This window comes from Panicum virgatum, chromosome 5K, assembly GCF_016808335.1.
Source record: "Panicum virgatum strain AP13 chromosome 5K, P.virgatum_v5, whole genome shotgun sequence".
NCBI classification, from domain to species: Eukaryota; Viridiplantae; Streptophyta; class Magnoliopsida; order Poales; family Poaceae; genus Panicum; species Panicum virgatum.
The window spans coordinates 34,378,920-34,397,911 of record NC_053140.1 but is presented as its reverse complement, the minus strand read 5'-3'; the positions used below and the strand labels follow the sequence as shown (position 1 = coordinate 34,397,911).

Below are 18,992 nucleotides of genomic sequence, written 5' to 3'. Positions count from 1 at the left end.
CAAGTTGCCTTTAGTTAAAAGCACATAAGCTAAGCTTCCAGAACTCTCTAACCTCGCAAGGTGATTACTCTACTAATCCAACGTAGCGGGTAGCGGCCGTGTTGTCGCATCCCCCTCTTCTCTATAGTCCCGGGTTTGCGGCATTTGATTACGTGGGCTGGAGCGGGCCCGCGGCTGGTGACTCGACTCTCGAGAAGGCGGCAGGTGGGCCCAGGAGCGGCAGGAACCACTACTTGGACGCCTGCGGTGGGCCGGCGCGGGGCCCGTGTGACGGGGAGGGGTCTCTCCGTGAGGCCCCGGGGCTGCGCCCGTGTTCCCGCGTAGCAGCGAGGTTGACCCCAGGGGATCTCGGCCGGGCAAAGCCTGTGTGTGATTCCGATTTCGGAATATTCTATAGTTCTACCGCTCCTCCCGTCCAATTATTGGGTTTGCCGGAATTCCTGAATCTTTTACTCCTGTGAATCTGTTCTGCCTCCTTGGGATCGCATTTGGGCAATTTTAAGCAGGAATGGCACTTCATCATAGAAAAACGGTGAAAAATATATAGAACTTTCTCTACGCATGGTTCTACTTCTTACGAGGTTGCCACGGCTTAGAGTCGTCGTTGCCACGTAGGATAGATTCACACCATTAATTAAGAGCATGCCTAGTGTCGTGTCAGATCAGACTCCACCAGTGCGGCCTTGTTAAAAAGTGCTTTCGTCTTAGTTCAACCGCTTCTGCGTTGCGTTGGATCACTAGCTAGGACCAGTTGGTAAACCGTGATTATATTACTCTGAATCAGTCGAAATTAGCCAAATTTTTTCAGCGGATTCCCTTTCACAGAACACTATTGAATCTACCAAAACTTGCCAGTTTTTCCACCAGCCGAACAGAGTATAATCACAGTTTAAAACGCCTAGCGCACCTGAAGATTGTTGAATTAAATTTTTTGCTTGGAGCGCGAATCGACAGCACGGAGAAGTTTTTGCTCGATAATCCTAGTTTAAACATATATGTTTATTAGTTACCAGTAGCATCATACTACGGAAAAAATTAAAACGTTTCCATCTGTTTCACAAGAAAAAAAAAGACACACTTCCAGCTGGACGTGATTGACCTCAGTTCAAACTCCACCATGTTATACCTGAGAATTTTCATCGTTGGAAGTGGACACGTAGTATAGTTCAAGGTGCATAAGTGCATTACATGAAGAGGCAAAACGAACAGTTTCAACGTGACGGCACCTCAGATCGGGTAATGTGCATTCAGATTCAGAAAAAAAAACCCATAAAAGCATTGTAGGTCCAGCAATCATCTGAATACTACTGAACTCAGAATACGAACACCGGAGACACAGCTTCAGGGCAACAGCGTGGACGCTTCATCTTCATTGCCGCCGCCACCTCCCGCGACGTCGACCTCGAAGAACGGCGGGCCGCCCAGGACGAACCCCGCGTCGCCGCGTGCTCCGTCCCTGTCCCTCAGCAGCCCGATCTGCACGACGCGCGTGATTTCTTGCAAGGCGCCCACCTGCTGCCGCAGGCTCGCGTCAACGATCTTCTCCACCGTGTTAGCCGTGTAGTTATGCCAAACCTGCAACAATCCACAAGAGCTAGCGCGTGATTTATCGTCCTTGCTGGTTCAAAACTGCATTCGGCAACAACGTAAATGATATCTCGAAATATAATGTAAGGGTTATTACTACTTTAGTTAGCTGTTTAGCATTTTGATGCTGGAAAAAAATCCAGGATTTTACCAAATACAAATCTCACGTTAGCCAAATCTATGCTTTTATTATGTCAAGAGAATCAGTGATGGTTCAAACCTCTGCTAAAAGTGAATGCCCAGAGTGAGACCCCGTCGACCCACAACACCGCTTCCCGGTGACGATCTCGATAACCAGCACGCCGAAGCTGTACACATCTGCCTTCTTGGTGAGATGTCCGTGCACAACATACTCTGGAGCCATGTAACCACTGCACATTGAGCCATCTCACTTGGTGAGATCTTGTGCAGTTGCCCCTTGGACAGCTCGTCGTACAACTGAAGATGAAGAGGACACAACAGAAGATAAGCAGGCGGGCTGGTGTGGTATTACTTACACTGTCCCGGCGATTCCTGTCGTCAGATGTGTTCTGTCACCGCAGAGGACTCGAGCAAGCCCAAAGTCGGTGATTTTTGGCTTCAGCTTTTGATCCAAGAGGACGTTGCTGGCTTTGATGTCCCGGTGAATGATCCGAGTTTCTGATTCTTCGTGGAGGTAGCATAGACCCTCGCTATGCCATAAATGATATCAAACCTTTGTTTCCAATCCAAATGCATGTTCTGGTCATCAGCTGGATAAGTAGAAGAAGAATTGTAGTACTTCAGTTCAGTTGCTTTGCAGCATATATTGGGTTTCAATGTGGCGATGATATATCACCAAAGAATAAATCGTATATGAAGCTCCCTTCTTAGGGAGTCAGAAGTTATGTACAATGCTATTATTCTAGTAGGCATTGCAAGTGGCAAAAGTCGTCATGCTCAAATTGTCTGAGGGTCAATGAAAAAGGAGACGATTGTTATCTTCTTGAAGATATGGTGTGGGTTTGTTATCTTCTTGAATAATAAAAAGCTTCATTTCATACTCAGAACTGTTTCTACATATCATGCTCAAACTATACTTCGTGAAACTCCTAATTCAACAGGAAATCAATGTCCATGCAGTAAACGTATACATGAGCACGAAGCTACAATGAAATGAGCTTTATATTTATTACCGAATATGAACAGATCTAAGCTCCTGTTGAAGTGGTATTCATATATCAAGAAGCTTTCTGGGCCATCGACACTGCATCCAAGCAATTTCACCAAATTTTTGTGACGCACTTGGCTTATCACATCAACTTCATTGAAGAACTGATCGATACACTGTTTTGTGTTCAGGAACAGTCTCTTTGCAGCGACTTCATTCCCACCAGGAAGAATAGCCTGTAGGTCAAATAATTACTACCTCTGAGTGCAGGCCATTTGGAGTCTTGCAGGATGCAACATCCTTGTACAGTTGTACTGCAAAAATGTACAGCTAAAATGGGAAAAAAAATGCAATGTTCTACTTCCATGTATGTACCTTGTACACAGTACCATTGCTGCCTTGGCCTATCTTGTTCGCTAAATCGAACGAACATGTTGCTTTCTTTAAATCCTTATAACTGAAATTCAGACCTGATTGAGAAATACTCGCAGGAAGTTCAGAGCCATACAAATCTGCAGTTGCTCAAGTACTATAAGCAATTGGAGCAAATAAGAAATGGATCCAGTTACGACTAAAGGAAGATTAGAACAAGCCTGTAACACTAACCTCTCAGTGATCTTTCTCTTGACTGACGAGCTTTCTTCTTCTGCCAAGCCAATACCGAGAAGATAAGTACAAGAATGACACCAACAGAGGAATTCAGGACTGTCCAAAGAACAACCCGTTTCTTTGAGCTGAACCTTGATACAGAATCCTCTGAGTTCCAAAAAGGTGCTGTTGAATATCTGATGAAGCAGCCAGCAAAGAGTGCACGGCCTTCCCACTGCCGGTGCACACTTGGCCACCGATGCTGCAGCTGCGCTGAGGCAGGCTGCACAGCTCGAAGTGTTCAGGTTCTCCCAGCACTGACCAAGTGCATAAGCTGCAACTTCCATTGATCTAAAAGCTGAACTAACTGCAAATCCTCTGTTGCTCTTGACAGCCAAGGTAGTGACATTACTCAACACAGTATTCACAGCAGAACTATAACCCTGCTGGTCTGAGCTGTGGTTATTGGAGGAGCACACACTTGTGTCCAACGAGTCCATGACCTCGTCAAAGAAAGAGTAATTTGCATACCTCATGAAGCAGCCATCAAGATATATCCGGCCTCCAATTTCAGGATAGCATTTTGGTAGAAGAGACCTTATTTCTGAGTAGCAGAGCGTGCAGTCGACCTTGCTGAGATCTTCAAGACATTGCACAAGCGCATAGAATGTAATAGGATCCTGCCCAACCGAAGTTATCCCCCATCCCTTTTGCTCAAGATCTGAGTTCAAGTTGTCAAAGGCAACGACAAAGTTGTTGGCCCAAACTGCTCCAGGACCATCATCTCGGGTTTTGTTGCAGAACTCACGAACCACCGTTGCCCGAGGATCAAACAGGGTAGTGGTTGTTGTCCAGGAGGACAAACAAGCAATCATGACAAGAACAAGAAAATAACAGTAACATCTCATTGTGGAGCCTCTGAACCACTCTATTCCTTGCTCATGTCAGAATTTCACGGCGATAAAAAGCCTTAGAAATTAAGATAACGAGACTGATTCAGCAAGCATCAGTTTGCACTAAATAAATCTTCATAATCTCTGTGATGCATGCAAGTAAGAACTTAAAGCTTTGTGAGCTCATACATGAAAATCAAACCTACAAATAAACTAAGTATGAGCTACTGATACTCTTAGCTGAAAGTTGAGGGTTGAGAGGTAACTTAAGGGCATAAGAAAGGATACCTTCAATTACCTGTCCTCCACTGAGTTCCAGACTTCCTGCAAACCTCCGTGAGATATTTGTGGTACATTTTTCTTCCCCCATTTTTTAGTGAGAATTGCGATACATTGGTGACAAAGAGAAGAAGCAATTTCATATGCACTTGACTTTGCCACACTTTTCCTGAATCTAGAAGAACCCTAGTAGCATTTTTCAATCTTGCAGACAACTATCTGGAATAACAATCAGCATACAGGTTCAACTGGCCATGGAACCTTACCATGAATGAGACTGTCAGCCAATTTCAACGTGACACCTCACCTTATTTCAATTGACATTTTGGACTCAGTCAAACTGAATGCTTTGAACATCAATTAACTATGTGTGGAATCATTTATCCATTTTGACCAGTACAGTTTTCCAGTCATCAAATTTGAAAACTAGTAGCATGATGAAGACTCGCCCTGTTCATGGTTTGGGTTTAGCGGTTTCTGGTTTATTTCCAACCCAAGCCAAAATAAAATCATTGGTCCAGTACGGGCTGGGTTCCAACGGGTTCTAATGGTTTAATTAACACATTGGCTTGGTTTGGGCTGCCGGTTTCACTGGTTAACACAACAGTTTACAAGACAGGTATGCGTCCACACGAAGCGGCCTACAGGCTGGTCTACAGCGGCCCACAGGCAAGCATGCAGAGGACGGAAGCATGCATGCGGAGGATAACTGTTGGACGCTCTTGGCCTGCTAACCACATATGATTATCAAAAACTGAAAAATTGCAATGATTCAAATGTTTTCCAAATAGAAAAAATTAAGATTCTCAAAAATAAGTAATATCATGTCTCAAAAATTATCAAGCTCTTGGTAAACACTCCGATTCAATCCGAAATTGCAATGACTCAACAAAAATATCTCGGAAAGAGAATAGCATTCCCAGGAAGTGATCATGTTCCATACAATAGATTTCTTAAATCCAACAATAATTTAAGTTAACCAAAATATAACAAAACTCCCGAGTGCATTCACATAAAGTTGACGTATTGCACCAAGAATACTATCATACTTGCATACCCGTAGTGTATAATAAAGAAATCTGCAGCATATGAAAAATAAAAGAATAGTCAGGATCAATGAATGTCTAGATCATAACAACAAAGTTTGCAGCATATGAATATTAAGGATCATCAATTGTCTACAGCATAATAATGAAATCTGCAGCATAAATCCTATGTTTCAGAGTTGCGCCCTATAGAATCAATCACCTTACCTTGACAGAAAGAAAATATACACCTTGTTAGAAATTGCTATCATTCAAACTCGGTGAAATCTGCAACCAAAAAGACAAATTACATAAGTTTGTTTTAAACATAACTGAAGGCAAACTTAGATTTAGCACAAAGCTACCAAGCTGCTATCCAATTCAGAAGTTCAAGCACTAATATGTTGGAGAAAATTGAATCACCACTGTTCCGTTCACTGATACAACAAAGGGACATACCAGTTTGTTGTTGCTTATCTATGCAGTCCTTAGAAAGAAATTCTGGATAAAAAGAAAAGAATATTGTTAGCAATTGTGACACACATAAGAAGCACTTCTACTCAGTTACCAAAACTATACCTTCTCCAATGTCCTCATAGATTTGAATGTCTTCAGCAACCTCTCTTGCACCCACTTTATCTTGAGATGTATGCAGCCAACTTTGCGTGCAAATCAAAGCTTCAACTGTGCTAGTTGATAAACTGCAGCGAAGAAGATCTATAATGCGTCCACCCGTGCTAAAAGCTGACTCCGAAGGAACCGTGGAAGCTGGAACAGCAAGGACATCCTTTGCCAAAAGGGAGAGACCAGGATACTTATTCGAGCTCACTTTCCAATAATCTAAAATGTCAAACTCTTTAGTTCTTTTCTCTCGCTTATCAGCTAGATACCTTGACAACTCTGACTCATTTGGTTCACTCTCAATCTCCTCCATGTGTCGCTCAAATTGAGATGCTAACATGTCCCATGGATTCTCTTCATCCTCCTCATCTACGTTGATGTGAACTGGGTATTGATTTGAACATCTATTTCTAGAAGAAGAGGCATTAACAGATTCAACATAGCAACCAAACAATTCATTAAGAGCTGATTCAATTTTCTCAACTAGTTCCTTGCCTTCATCTGGTCCGTACATAAGTTCTAAGCAAAATCCCAAATATTGAAGCTTGTATCTAGGATCCAAAATGACAACAACAAATAATAAGTAGTTCAGATTGCCCTCTTGTTTCCTGTACTTGTCAAATTTTATTTTCATGAGATATGCCATTGAAGATAATGTTGGATCTTCACCTCCAGCAATCTCAATTAATTTTGCACGCATCAACATTATGTCATGGAAAACAATGCTTGAAGTTACATGTAAAGAGGCTGAGAGACGAGTTGTAACCTTCTCAAATAGTTTCAAGAAACACAGTATTCGCCTTGCAGTTTGCCAATCATCTGGATTGGGAGTATCTCTGTTTGGGAAGTATTCTTTGAATGGCTTGCACACTTTTGCCAGTCTTGCAAAAACTTTTTCAAACTTTTCAGCATTCTCCAATATTAAATAAGTACCATTCCATCTTGTCTCCAAATCCAAGGTCAAAAGTCTTTTGCTAGATATTTTCTCTAATTCTGCATATTTCTTGAACATTTTCAATCTTGATGGTGAAGACCTCACAAATCTTTGTCACGGCCGCCGTGCGTCGCCGCCGTCTGCCGCAGTTTCCCTGCAGCAACGTTCCGTCGTAGCCGCCGTGCGTCGCCGTCTGCCGCGGCTTCCCCACAGCAACGTTCCATCGTAACCGCCGCGGCCGCCGCTGGCGCCGCAGCCCCTTTTTTCCCCTTCGATGGTTCGATCTATCCTGTCTCGTGGTTTTCACGGGTGCAGACCGCAAACCAGGAGACTACATCTGGTTCGTACCGGTCCGGCTCCAACCCGTGCTACAAACCGGCACGACGGGTTCAGCTGGGTCTGGTGCGGGCTGGTACCCACATTTGCCAAACCGACGAACAGGGCGAATGAAGACGTTTCATTGAATTTTTAGTGATGGCGATAGCTTCCTAGCTTGACATAGCATGCCCTCACTCTGAACAAGCCAAGTTCTAAGTTGGCTATTTCTTGGTTCTACTCTACTCATTGAAACCAGAGAATTAGTGTTAGTCTGCCATGTTATATGTCTGAATGTGGAGAAAATTAACTGACTTGAACACATGACAACTATTTAGCTGATCTAGTATGATTAAGACCACTCTGATAAAATCCATAACCAACTTTAACTTCAACATGGGATCTTCCCTGCGATATGCCTATAATTAATATAAAATAAGGAAATAATATTGACAATTTGACGTAACCACCTTTTTATTTTATTCAAGTTATAGTGACGTTCAGTTTTGTACCATATACAAAAGAGTGGCATGCCCTTGTAGAATTTACATGAAAGAACACCCTAATCACGGTTCTGCAATCATCAGAAAAATATTGCTTCACTTAAATCAAAGGTATGTCTGTTTTCTTACTTCACCAGGCCCAAGTCATTTGGTAAGTGTCAGGAGCCGCTAAAATTATCGTCATAGCTACCTTGATCTGATCTGGATCTTTTTACACTTGGGTCTTATTGGTCGGAAATTCGGAATAACTATCTAAAGATATCCCACCTATCATAACATGTTCAGATGATCAACAATAAACATGACAAAGAAAATTACCACTTGAGTGATTACAAGTGTGATGCTATCCAATCTCTATAACAGTCTGAAGTCTGAACCATGATGCTTATTTTAATGTGCATCAGAGAAAAATAATGTAAAATATTGTAAATCATGGAAGACTACCACCTAAGGCAAGTCAGATTTAGTAGGAGAGTTCACATAAAATCAATAAGATCAGACCCATGTGCAACACAAAGAATACACTAAACAGATTTGCATGCAAGACCTACATGCCTGTAGCTTGAGTCTGGAAACCTGTTCTGAATTAAGATACTGAAAAACACTAGTCTATGTAAAATTCATCGATGTGTCTTCATTCACTAAGAGTGTCAAATGAATGTATACCGCAAAAGTCATGTGATCACTTGTATTATGTACATTTGTTGTATGACAAAACATTAATTACAATTATAGTGGTGCCCTCCATTCTAGCATTATTTCTAATTTATATAGGCTGGTGGATTTCTTTCAAAATATCTACCTGCTAATACGATCACTTTACATCACCCAGAACTGTACAAACTCTTAAATATGTTCCTTATAGGAACTCAAGAAAAACATTGCTGAGATTATCTCCCACTTAAGTAAGATCGAGATGAGCCTGACAGTGAAGGAGCAGAATTTGTGGACAACAATCGTGAATGCTCCCCTTCTTGCATGTTCTCGACAGGTTCGACATTCAGAAATGGAGGATCACATAAGACAATCACCAAATCATTCCTGTGGTTTCTTAGCAACTCCACCACCTTCCCCATTGTAGGCCTGTCATCAGGATTTGCCTGGGTGCATAGCAGTCCAATCTGCAGTATATGCATGACCTCATCCCTGATATTGTCTTCATAGATGCTTCGATCAACAATCATCTCAATTGTTTTGTCCTTGTAGTGTTTCCATACCTTGAATTTTGAAAAGGTATTCATATTAAACACATTATATGATAGTATCTTAGTGGCTGACTGGAACTTGGAATGGTCAGGTAACAAAACTGTGTACTCACTACTCACTCGTATAATACATCTTATTGGTGTATATGTGAGCCCATGTATAGAGGCCCATCTAGAGGCCCATGTATAGGATCTATATATCCCACCCTTCTAGGGTTTGGAGGAATACAAGTCATTATTCTCTCCTACATGGTATCATAGTCTCCTCTCCTCCCTCTCTAGCCGCCGGCGCCGCCATGGCTGGCCGCCGGCCGGCGCCTCCTCCTCTCTCCTCCTTCCCTCCCCTTCCCTCCTCTTCCTCTGCTGCGGACGCCGCTCCTGCGCCCAGCACCTGGCCCGCTGCCTTCTCTGCTGGCGCCGCCGCCTGGCCATCTCCGGCCTAGCGCGCCGCCCTGCAGCAGGCCGCCGCTGCAGATCCAGCCGCTGCCGCCGCCCTGCAGCCCGCCCCGGCCGCCGCTCTGGTCCTCCTTGAGCCGGCGCCGGATGCCGCGGGCGCAGCCGCCGCCCTGCAGCAGGCTGCCGCCGCAGATCGAGCCGCTGCCGCCGCCCTGCAGCCCGCCCCGGCCACCGCCGCCGCCTGCCCCTGCCCCTGGAGGTACGCCCTAGCCATCCTTCAGCAACCTATGGTCAGGGCGCATCTCGATGTGGCCGTTCCAGGGTCCGGGAGGGGGGGGCCTCGTCCTCAGCTCCAGCCGGCGCCCATGTTCACCGGTGCTGCTCCCCTCTTCGCGCCGTCCTGGACCCCGCCCGCTCAGCCCAGCCAGCAGCCGACTTGGCCTGGGGGGTGGGACCAGGCCGCTCTGGCGCAGTCCTTCAGAACTATGGGACAGACGCCGCCGGTCAGTACCGAGTGGATCGCCGACTCGGGTGCCTCCTTCAACACCACCCCTAATGCCGGTATCCTCTCTTCTGTCCGACCCCCACACCCCTCTTGTCATTCTTCCATCATGGTTGGTGATGGGTCTTGCCTTCCTGTCACCGCCGTGGGTTCTGCTCCTGGGTCTTTTCGCCTTCCTAACGTCCTTGTTGCTCCTCGGATGGTTCACAACCTTCTTTTCATTCCCCAGTTTACTGCTGATAACTCTTGTTCCATTGAATTTGACTCTTCTGGTCTGCAGGCGCAGGGGGCGCTGTCGCCGCCCCGCAGCAGGCGCTGCAGCTGCAGCCTGGGCCGCAGCAGCCCACGGCCGCCGCCTAGGGCGCAGAAGGCGCTGCTGCCGCCGCCGCTGCCCAAGCCGCCGCCGCACAACGTGCCGCTGTCGCCGTCGGCAAGCAGCCCGCCGCCGACGCCGCTCCCGATCCCGCGTGGTCTAGGCTTGGGATGTCTCCCGCGGATGCGCCGCTCGTCGCCGCCGCCCTCCGCGGGCAGCAGGCCGACGCCGCTCTCGCCGCGGCCCTCCTCGCCGCCAAGTTGGAAGCTTGGGCGGCCCAGGAGCGGGTCCGCATGGCTGCCCTTGCTTGGGAGCTCGAGCGCGAGCGCGCCACGGCCGATGCCCTCGCTCTCCGGGTCGCCAAGGCGGAGCACTTCCTTCGTGTCTCCTCCGGCCAGCTGCCCGTCGTCCCCGAGCACGCCGCCTCTTCCTCCCACCAGGCCTCGCCCGCTGGATCTGGACCTCGGCACGACCCGACCGACCCCATGGTCGACCAGCTCCACCTCCAGGCCGCCGGTGTCCAGAACATCAGGGACCTGGTCACCGTCCTTCTCGACCCCACGTCCTCCTCCTACAGACGCTGGCGAGACCAGGTTCTGCTCGCCCTCCGCCGCTACGCCCTCGACGACCACGTCCTCCTCGACACGCCGATCGAGGCGCGGGAAGAGATGTGGCTACGCCTCGACAGCGTCGCCATGTCCTGAATCTTCGGGACCATCTCCCTAGATCTTTAGGACCTCGTCAGGACCCATGGCGGCACCGCGCGACAGGCCTGGGTGGCGCTCAAGGGGCAGTTCCTCGGCAACGCCGAGTTCCGCGCCTTCCAGCTCAACGCCACCTTCCGCACCTTCGAGCAGGGGGACCTCTCCGTTGGTGAGCAGGGGGGCCGTCGGGACGCGCCGACTCCGGCTCCGGCTCCCGCTCCTGCCCCTGTAGGTACGCCCTGGCCATCACCCATAGTCAGGGCGCATCTCGATGTGACCGTTTCAGGGTCCGGGAGGGGGGCCTCGTCCTCAGCTCTATCCGGCGGCCATGTTCACCGGTGCTGCTCCCTTCTTCGCGCCGTCCTGGACCCCGCCTGCTCAGCCCAGCCAGCAGCCGACCTGGTCTGGGGGTGGGACCAGGCCGTTCTGGTGCAGTCCTTCAGCACCATGGGACTGACGCCGCCAGTCAGTGCCGAGTGGATCGCCGACTCGGGTGCCTCCTTCCACACCCATCTTGTCCTTCTTCCTATCACCGCCGTGGGTACTGCTTCTGGTTCTTTTCGCCTTGCTAACGTCCTTGGTTCACAACCTTCTTTCCATTCGCCAGTTTACTGCTGATAACTCTTGTTCCATTGAATTTGACTCTTCTGGTCTTATTGTGAAGGATTCGGCTTCCCGGCGTCCGCTCCTCCAATGTGACAGCCCGGGGCCTCTTTACACTCTTCGGCTTCCTGCTTTCGCTGCTCTGCCTTCGACTTCTCCGTCTGCTGCTTTTGTCGTGACGCCTTCTTCCACCACCTGGCACCACCGGCTTGCTCACCCCGGCCGCGACGTTTTGACTCAGCTCAGTCGTAGTACCGATGTTCCATGTACTAGGGCTCCTACTGAGCACCTCTATCATGCGTGCCAGTTAGGTCGTCATGTTAGACTTCATTTTTTCTCTTCTTCTTCGCATGCTGCGCATGCCTTTGATCTTGTTCACTGTGACCAATGGACATCTCCTGTACTCAGCATGTCTGGCTATAAATACTATCTGGTCGTGGTTGATGATTTTTCTCATTACTCTTGGACTTTTCCTTTGCGCGCTAAGTCTGAGACCTTCCCCACCCTCCTCCACTTCTTTGCCTGGGTGTCCACTCAGTTCGGACTCACCATTAAGATCGTCCAGTGTGACAACGGGCGTGAGTTCGATAACTCCACCTCCTGTTCCTTCTTCCTCTCTAGGGGTGTTCAGCTGCGTATGTCTTGTCCGTATACCTCTCCTCAGAACGGCAAGGCTGAGCGGATGATTCGCACGACGAACGACGTCGTGCGCACCCTTCTGATCCAGGCCTCTCTGCCCCCGCTCTTCTGGGCTGAGAGCCTCCACACCGCCACCTACTTGCTCAACCGTCTTCCGTCCACTGCTTCTCCTGCTCCCACTCCACACCACGCTCTTTTCGGTACCCCTCCTCGCTACGACCACATTCGGGTCTTCGGGTGTGCGTGTTACCCTAACACCTCCGCCGCCGCTTCTCACAAGCTGGCACCCCGCTCGACTCGTTGTGTGTTCCTTGGTTACTCCCCTGACCATAAGGGATACCGATGCTTTGACCTCACCTCTCACCGCGTTCTGATCTCCCGACACGTCGTCTTTGACGAGTCGGATTTCCCCTACTCCACCTCCTCCACACCTTCTCCTGACCCCGAGTTGGATTCACTGTTTTCGACTGACCCGGTGGTTCAGCCACCGTTACCTGTCTGTCCTTTCCCTACAGGTTTTCCCGGTACACCGGCACCGCTTCCGGTGATCCCTGCTGCGCCGAGCGCGGCCCCGGTGCCCGTGGTCGCGCCACACGCGGCCCCCGGACCTCCGGTCGTGCCACGCGCGGCCCCGGTGCCTTCCCCTGCACCTGCGCGGTACGCTCAGCCGGTGCAGGTGTACCGGCGTCGTTCGGCGCCGCCTCTGGCTCCAGAGGCTCCTGCGACACCTACACCGGAGCCGTCGCCGTCGCCGCCGCCGCCGCCACCGGCTCCCTCTCGAGCCGAGCCGGCGGTGTACCACCCGCCAGTCATCCATCGGGATCCTCAGCATATCTATCCCATGGTGACTCGGCAGATGGCGTATCAGGCCGCGACTCTCTCCGCCACCGAGGGAAACCGCGGGTCTCTCCGATGCCCTCCTTTGTCCGCGACGCCTTGGCGGATCCTCACTGGCGTCGCGCGATGGAAGAGGAGTACGCGGCTCTTCTCGCCAACCAGATGTGGGACCTCGTGCCGCGTCCGTCTGGTTGCAATGTGATGACTGGCAAGTGGATCTGGACGCATAAGTGTCGGGCTGACGGCACACTGGAGCGCTACAAGGCTCGCTGGGTTCTTCGGGGGTTCACCCAGCGGCCTGGTGTGGACTATGATGAGACCTTCAGTCCAGTGGTGAAGCCTGTTACTGTGCGCACGATTTCTCGCTTGCGCTCTCTCGCTCTTGGCCTGTGCACCAGCTGGATATGAAGAATGCCTTCCTTCAGGACACTCTGTCAGAGACAGTCTACTGCTCTCAGCCAGCCGAGAGTTGCATATCATTATATTAAGAAGAAAGGCAATAACTGCTGTACATGCCACCATGCCAGTATGAAAGCTGCTATGACACAACTCTCTTGTCCAGATCACTATTATCCCTTTTTTCTAATCATTAGATTTTGAAAGAACTTCAACATATTTTTAGAATTAAACAGACTATTAGATTGATTACTGGCACGGTTTTGGAAACATACAGACCCAGTGTCAAGCATATGATTACAGAACTATGAGAACAAAAATCAAGCAATTTCAAGAGTGAGGTTAGTAAAGATCACAGTAGTACCTTCGTTAACAAGACCTGTCCTCCATGTGAACCATTTGAGCTGCTACATCTTTTCCCTGTTACAATCTCGAGAACAAGAACACCATAGCTGAAGACATCAGCCTTCTCTGTCAGATGACCATGCACTATGTATTCAGGAGCCATGTAGCCTCTGCAAGAAACTTGGTTTGTGAGTTTAAAATCTCAGATTGCACTGTTGCCCATACAGGACAGTGAAATGAATAATTCCGTGAGATCCTTGGCTGTAAATATGAAAAAGGGATCTTACAATGTTCCGGCAACACCAGTGGTAAGATGAGTAACATCTTCTCCAAAAGCTCTTGCAAGGCCAAAATCTGTTATTTTGGGCTTCAACTTATCGTCCAACAGAATATTACTAGCTTTGATGTCTCGGTGGATAATCCGTGTTTCTGACTCCTCATGGATATAAGAAAGTCCCTCGGCAATGCCTTGAATGATATCAACCCTGATATCCCAGGTTAAATTTATTCTACGACTTGTATCTGAGAGAATGATACAAGATAATTGGTAATTGTAATTTTGAAATGCCAATGTAATCTTCTATAGAAAACAGCAAAGGCAGAAGAGCATGTTCTAAGCAGAACATCGAACGATTAGATGAATTATTTTATATAAAAACATGAAGTAGAATAGCTTATTCAAATATGAATTATGCTATATAATTATTTTTTTTTAATATTAATATGCGAAGAAGGATAGCTTCCAAGTCAGCTAGCAATAGCTTCTGTAGCTTTTCCTGGACCTTGCCACGGAAGTCATAATTTAGAAGATTGGCAAGAAGAGACTTTGTAGGCAGACAAGTCAATTGTGAGTGAAATCTATTATTACATGGGTGATAAGAATGACAAAATTCACATTTTTTAGAACTATCGAACAAGATACTACTGAAAATAATTCCAATCCACGAGTTGAAAAATTCTAAGCCAATGCTAGTCATTTTTTCATATTGTGGCACTCTTAGAAGAATGGTACCTAAAAATAAATAGAAAAAATAGTGACAGACAACCACAGTGTGGTCTTACCAAACAAGAATAGATCAAGGCTCTTGTTGAAGTAGTATTCATAAACAAGCAAACTCTCTGGACCATTCATGCTGCAGCCAAGCAACTTAACTAGATTCTTATGACGAACTTGACTTATTAGCTCAACTTCATTGAAAAACTGATCAACCCACTGCCGCGTATTTAGGAATAGTCTCTTGACAGCTACTTCCTTACCATCCAGAAGAACCGCCTACAGATTTGGGATCAATATGTGTTCATGTTTATTTTTAACCCATTGATGGCAAAATAAAACTAAGATTTCAGTTTAGGTTTTATACCTTGTACACAGCTCCGTAGCTTCCTTGACCGAGTTTATTTGATGGATCAAAATAATTTGTTGCTTTTCTTAACTCTTCATATTTGAAATTCAAACTAGACTGTACAATTCTCACGGAGAGTCCATCTCCATACATATCTGTAGTCCGTTACAAATATATCAGATATATCAAGAAGAAAATGCAATGAAGAGTGAAGATCAAACAATTTTAAACCTCAAACTGACCTATAAATGAGTTGCATCCATTTTTTCTCCTGAGAGTTCTTTTCTTCCATGCCAGAAAAGCAATAATGAGGACGGCAGCAAAAGCACCAAGAAAGGAACCCACCAATATCCAAGCCACACCATTGTTTCCTACATATTAAAGATAGGCAATTTCAGCAAAAACAAAAAAGAATGAAAAGAGCAGAAGGACAATAAGGTTAGGAGGGCTCTGTTCTGCTGTGTCATTAGTCAAATCAAGAAAATGTCAAGAAAAAAGTAACAACAAGATAAACATGAACTGTTCATGGGTGAGAAACTGTCCATTTTTTTCTTCATCAAAAGAAAATGAGGGTTTCACACTGGTCAATGGACAGACAATGCTATGTAATGTAACAAGACAATTCAATACATTATACATATGCACTGACGTTGTGGTAACTTTGTTGGCCTTCTTTCTAGCTCAGTATAACCACCTAAACTATTGTTTCAAACAGAGACACTGCTTAACGCCTTCACGGTACCAGTGAGAAAACCAGCAAATGCTTTGGTCAAAGGTGATCCAAAACAGGTCTGTTAGTTGCTGGTTTTGACAAAGTTCCCTGAGTTCTAGTAGACGCCAAAAGTGAAACATCTTTGGGTTTATTTATTCCTACACTTGCAGTAAACAAAGTGAGGTTGACTAACCATGGTGGAAACATTCTTCCGTTTAATCTATTTCGACGGGCCATACACATACAGAATAACTGAATAACGTGATCAGCCACTGAATATAGTCAAAATTGGGCGGCATTGAATTAAATTCAGCAACACTCGTCAGGCGTGAAAAGGTCAAGAAAGTATCCCCTAGAGAGAAGGCGGAGCAAGCAATTCCAAGCATACCGTAGCAGAGCAGAGCAGGCAAACCATTGAATGAATAAAGTGGTTTGCGGATTTGAATTGTCGTACCTGACGAACTGGAGCCCGCGGTGGCGTTGACATTCCAGAAGCGCCGCGTGGAGTAGCGGAGGTAGCAGCCGGCAAAGAGAGCGCGGCCCTCCGCCGCCGGCGCGCACGGCGCCACGGCGCCGGACGCGGCGCGGAGGCACTGGGCGCACGCGGTGGCGTTGAGGCTCTCCCAGCACTGCGCGAGCGCGAACGCCGTGGCGCCGCCAGCCGCCGCCGACCCGGCCCCGAAACCCAGGCTCCCCGGCTCCGCCGCGGCCGCGGTGACGTTCGCCAGCGCGGCGCGCACGGCGGCCGCGAACGCCCGCGGGCCGGCGGGGCCCGTGTAGTTCCCCCCCTCCGCGCAGACGGCGGCGTCCGCGGCGGCGTCGAGGGCCTCCCCGAAGAAGGAGTAGTTCCCGTACCTCCCGAAGCAGCCGTCGAGGTAGAGCCGGCCCCCGACGCGCGGGTAGCACTTGGGGAGCAGCAAGCGCACCTCGGCGAAGCAGAGCTTGCAGTCGACGGGGGAGAGGTCGCGCAGGCACTGGCCGAGGCCGAAGACGGTGTTGGGCCCCCCCGAGCCGCCGACGGCGGAGGTGCCGAAGCCGTGCGCGCTGACGTTGGTGTTGAGGTCGTCCATGGCGGGCACGAAGTTGTCGGCCAGCGCGGAGCCGGAGACGGCCGTGCCGGGCGCGCAGGCCTGCCCCGCCACGGACGTGCGCGGGTCGGCGGACGCCGCGGGGCAGAGCGCGAGGACGAGCGCGAGGGGGCGCTCGGGCGGCGGCGCCATGGCTCGAAACGGGACGGCTGGTCGCGGACGCGGCGTGCCGAGTGGGTGCTTTTTATCTGGGGCTCTGGCGCGACCGGACCTGGACCGCCGGATGGTGAGGTTGGCTAGCGGGGGTTGGACACGTCAAGGGCGTGGGCGAGCTGAGTTCCTGACTTGGAGAGGTGGATGTGGATGTCGCCGTCGCCGTCGCCGTCGCCGTCGCGCCGCGCGCAGAAAGTCCTCCTGGCGGCGACGCGCGGTGGAGTGAACGTGATCGAACGCACCGGCGGCGGCGAGCCGTTGCCGACCAGCGCGAGCGTGCCGGGCCAATTAATGAGCCACGATTGGGGGGGCGCCGGGCGCCACCGTGACGGCGGGAGCGCGGGTCCACCCGCCGCCGTGACTGGGTTTCCGATGGATACCGCGGCAGCGCAGGTCACCCAACGTCACGTCACGTGGCAAAAGAATACTCCCTGGTCCGTACGCGCGCTTACGATTGGAGCGCGCCTCCTTGGCGCCGGGCGGGAACCTCGCCGGCGGCGTGCCACGCCGGCCGCCGACCTCACCAACCGCCGCCCGCAGCCGCTGTCCGCGCGCGCGTCACCTGTAGCGGTAGGGCACCCAACGTCTACCCGCGAGGGGAAGACGGAGCTCAAGACGTTGGCACGTTTAAATTTCGTGCCAACCATCGACACGTAACGCTGCTGGTGTAGCATGTACTACTACTGGTTAAGCTCTCCGCTCCACTAGAAGGCTCTCCGGCTGCGGCACCGGCAGGGCTGCGGGTGCGTCCGAGGTTTCTCCGTGCAGACGTGCTCGTCCTGGTCAAAGAAACCCTGAGCAAATAGGTCCGGTTTCATTTTTCTCGTTTCTGTACAAAAGAAACGGCTGCTCAGGAACGGTTCCTGAGGCTGAACCGTTGCAAAGCTGAATCCAGTGAAACCGGGTGATGCACTCATTTCTATTTCCTGATCATATTCCAGGACAGGATCAATTCCTGGACATGATCAATACCAAGTAGCTCGTTCCTGCCAATGATCCGTCGTTCAGCAAGAACATGTTTCCATCCATGGTTCAAACAAAGCTAAGCGTAAACAGCTAAAGATCTAGTTTGCCGAGCATCATAACAGTCGAAAACTTTAACATTACAATCGTTTGCCGAGCAAAATTGAAAACTCTAGACCCTCAAAGAGTTTTTTCACCATCTAGTCTGCCAGAGTGTGCTTCAATCCACGCTCCAGCTCAAGCTTGTTCAGTGCAGGATCTAAACAAGGACAACAAAAGCAGACAAACTATCCGTTATATAAAGAATATAAGATAAATGCAACTAATAAGATGCTAGTAACAACAAAAGCAATACAGGGACATGCCAATACATCTAACTAAAAATATCACAAGGACCAATATCTACATATCTCCACTGAAAATATCACAATTCAATGACCAATATCTACATATTGAATCAACAATCTCAATAGAAGTTACTGTTGCTTTTATTTATCCCCATAACACAAAAGAATCCATAAGGCAGATGTGATAACTACAAATGCATAGTTTGCAATGTTTTAAATCTCCTGCTATAGCTTCCGCTATAGCCCGCTACAACTATTTGAGGCATGGCACCACTATTTGAACTCGTGTAATTTAGCCGCTATAGCATCATTTAGCCCGCTATTAACTGTTTTTAGAGTCCATCCGCTAAACCTCTTAGCCTGCTATTTAGAAACATGATAGTTTGTAACTAACCAGGCTTCAATTAAAAAACACATTCCGGACAATTCATCAACGAAGCTATGTTGTAATAAACCATAACTAGAAGAAACATAGAACAACGATCCAAGAAATTAACAAGTTACAAGCATCTATTCTCCTCCATTAACTAGATACAATTTGCCAGGAGGTATTTGGAATCCCTTGTTCATAG

General features: G+C 48.6%; 1 protein-coding gene and 1 pseudogene across 1 annotated transcript; both read right to left on the bottom strand.

Annotated features, from left to right (window-relative positions):
* Positions 1 to 1,125: 1,125 nt before the first annotated feature.
* LOC120709534 lies at positions 1,126 to 6,003 on the bottom strand (annotated as a pseudogene).
* A 2,483-nt stretch (positions 6,004 to 8,486) lies between these two features.
* LOC120709533 (cysteine-rich receptor-like protein kinase 2) lies at positions 8,487 to 17,120 on the bottom strand. The gene is made up of 7 exons (XM_039995205.1): positions 16,324 to 17,120; positions 15,400 to 15,528; positions 15,176 to 15,312; positions 14,877 to 15,087; positions 14,102 to 14,336; positions 13,834 to 13,984; positions 8,487 to 9,091 (listed from the first exon to the last, which is right to left on the bottom strand). Exons 1-7 carry the CDS (start codon positions 17,087 to 17,089, stop codon positions 8,765 to 8,767), a joined length of 1,956 nt encoding a protein of 651 aa, XP_039851139.1. The 5' UTR covers positions 17,090 to 17,120; the 3' UTR covers positions 8,487 to 8,764.
* Positions 17,121 to 18,992: the final 1,872 nt, after the last annotated feature.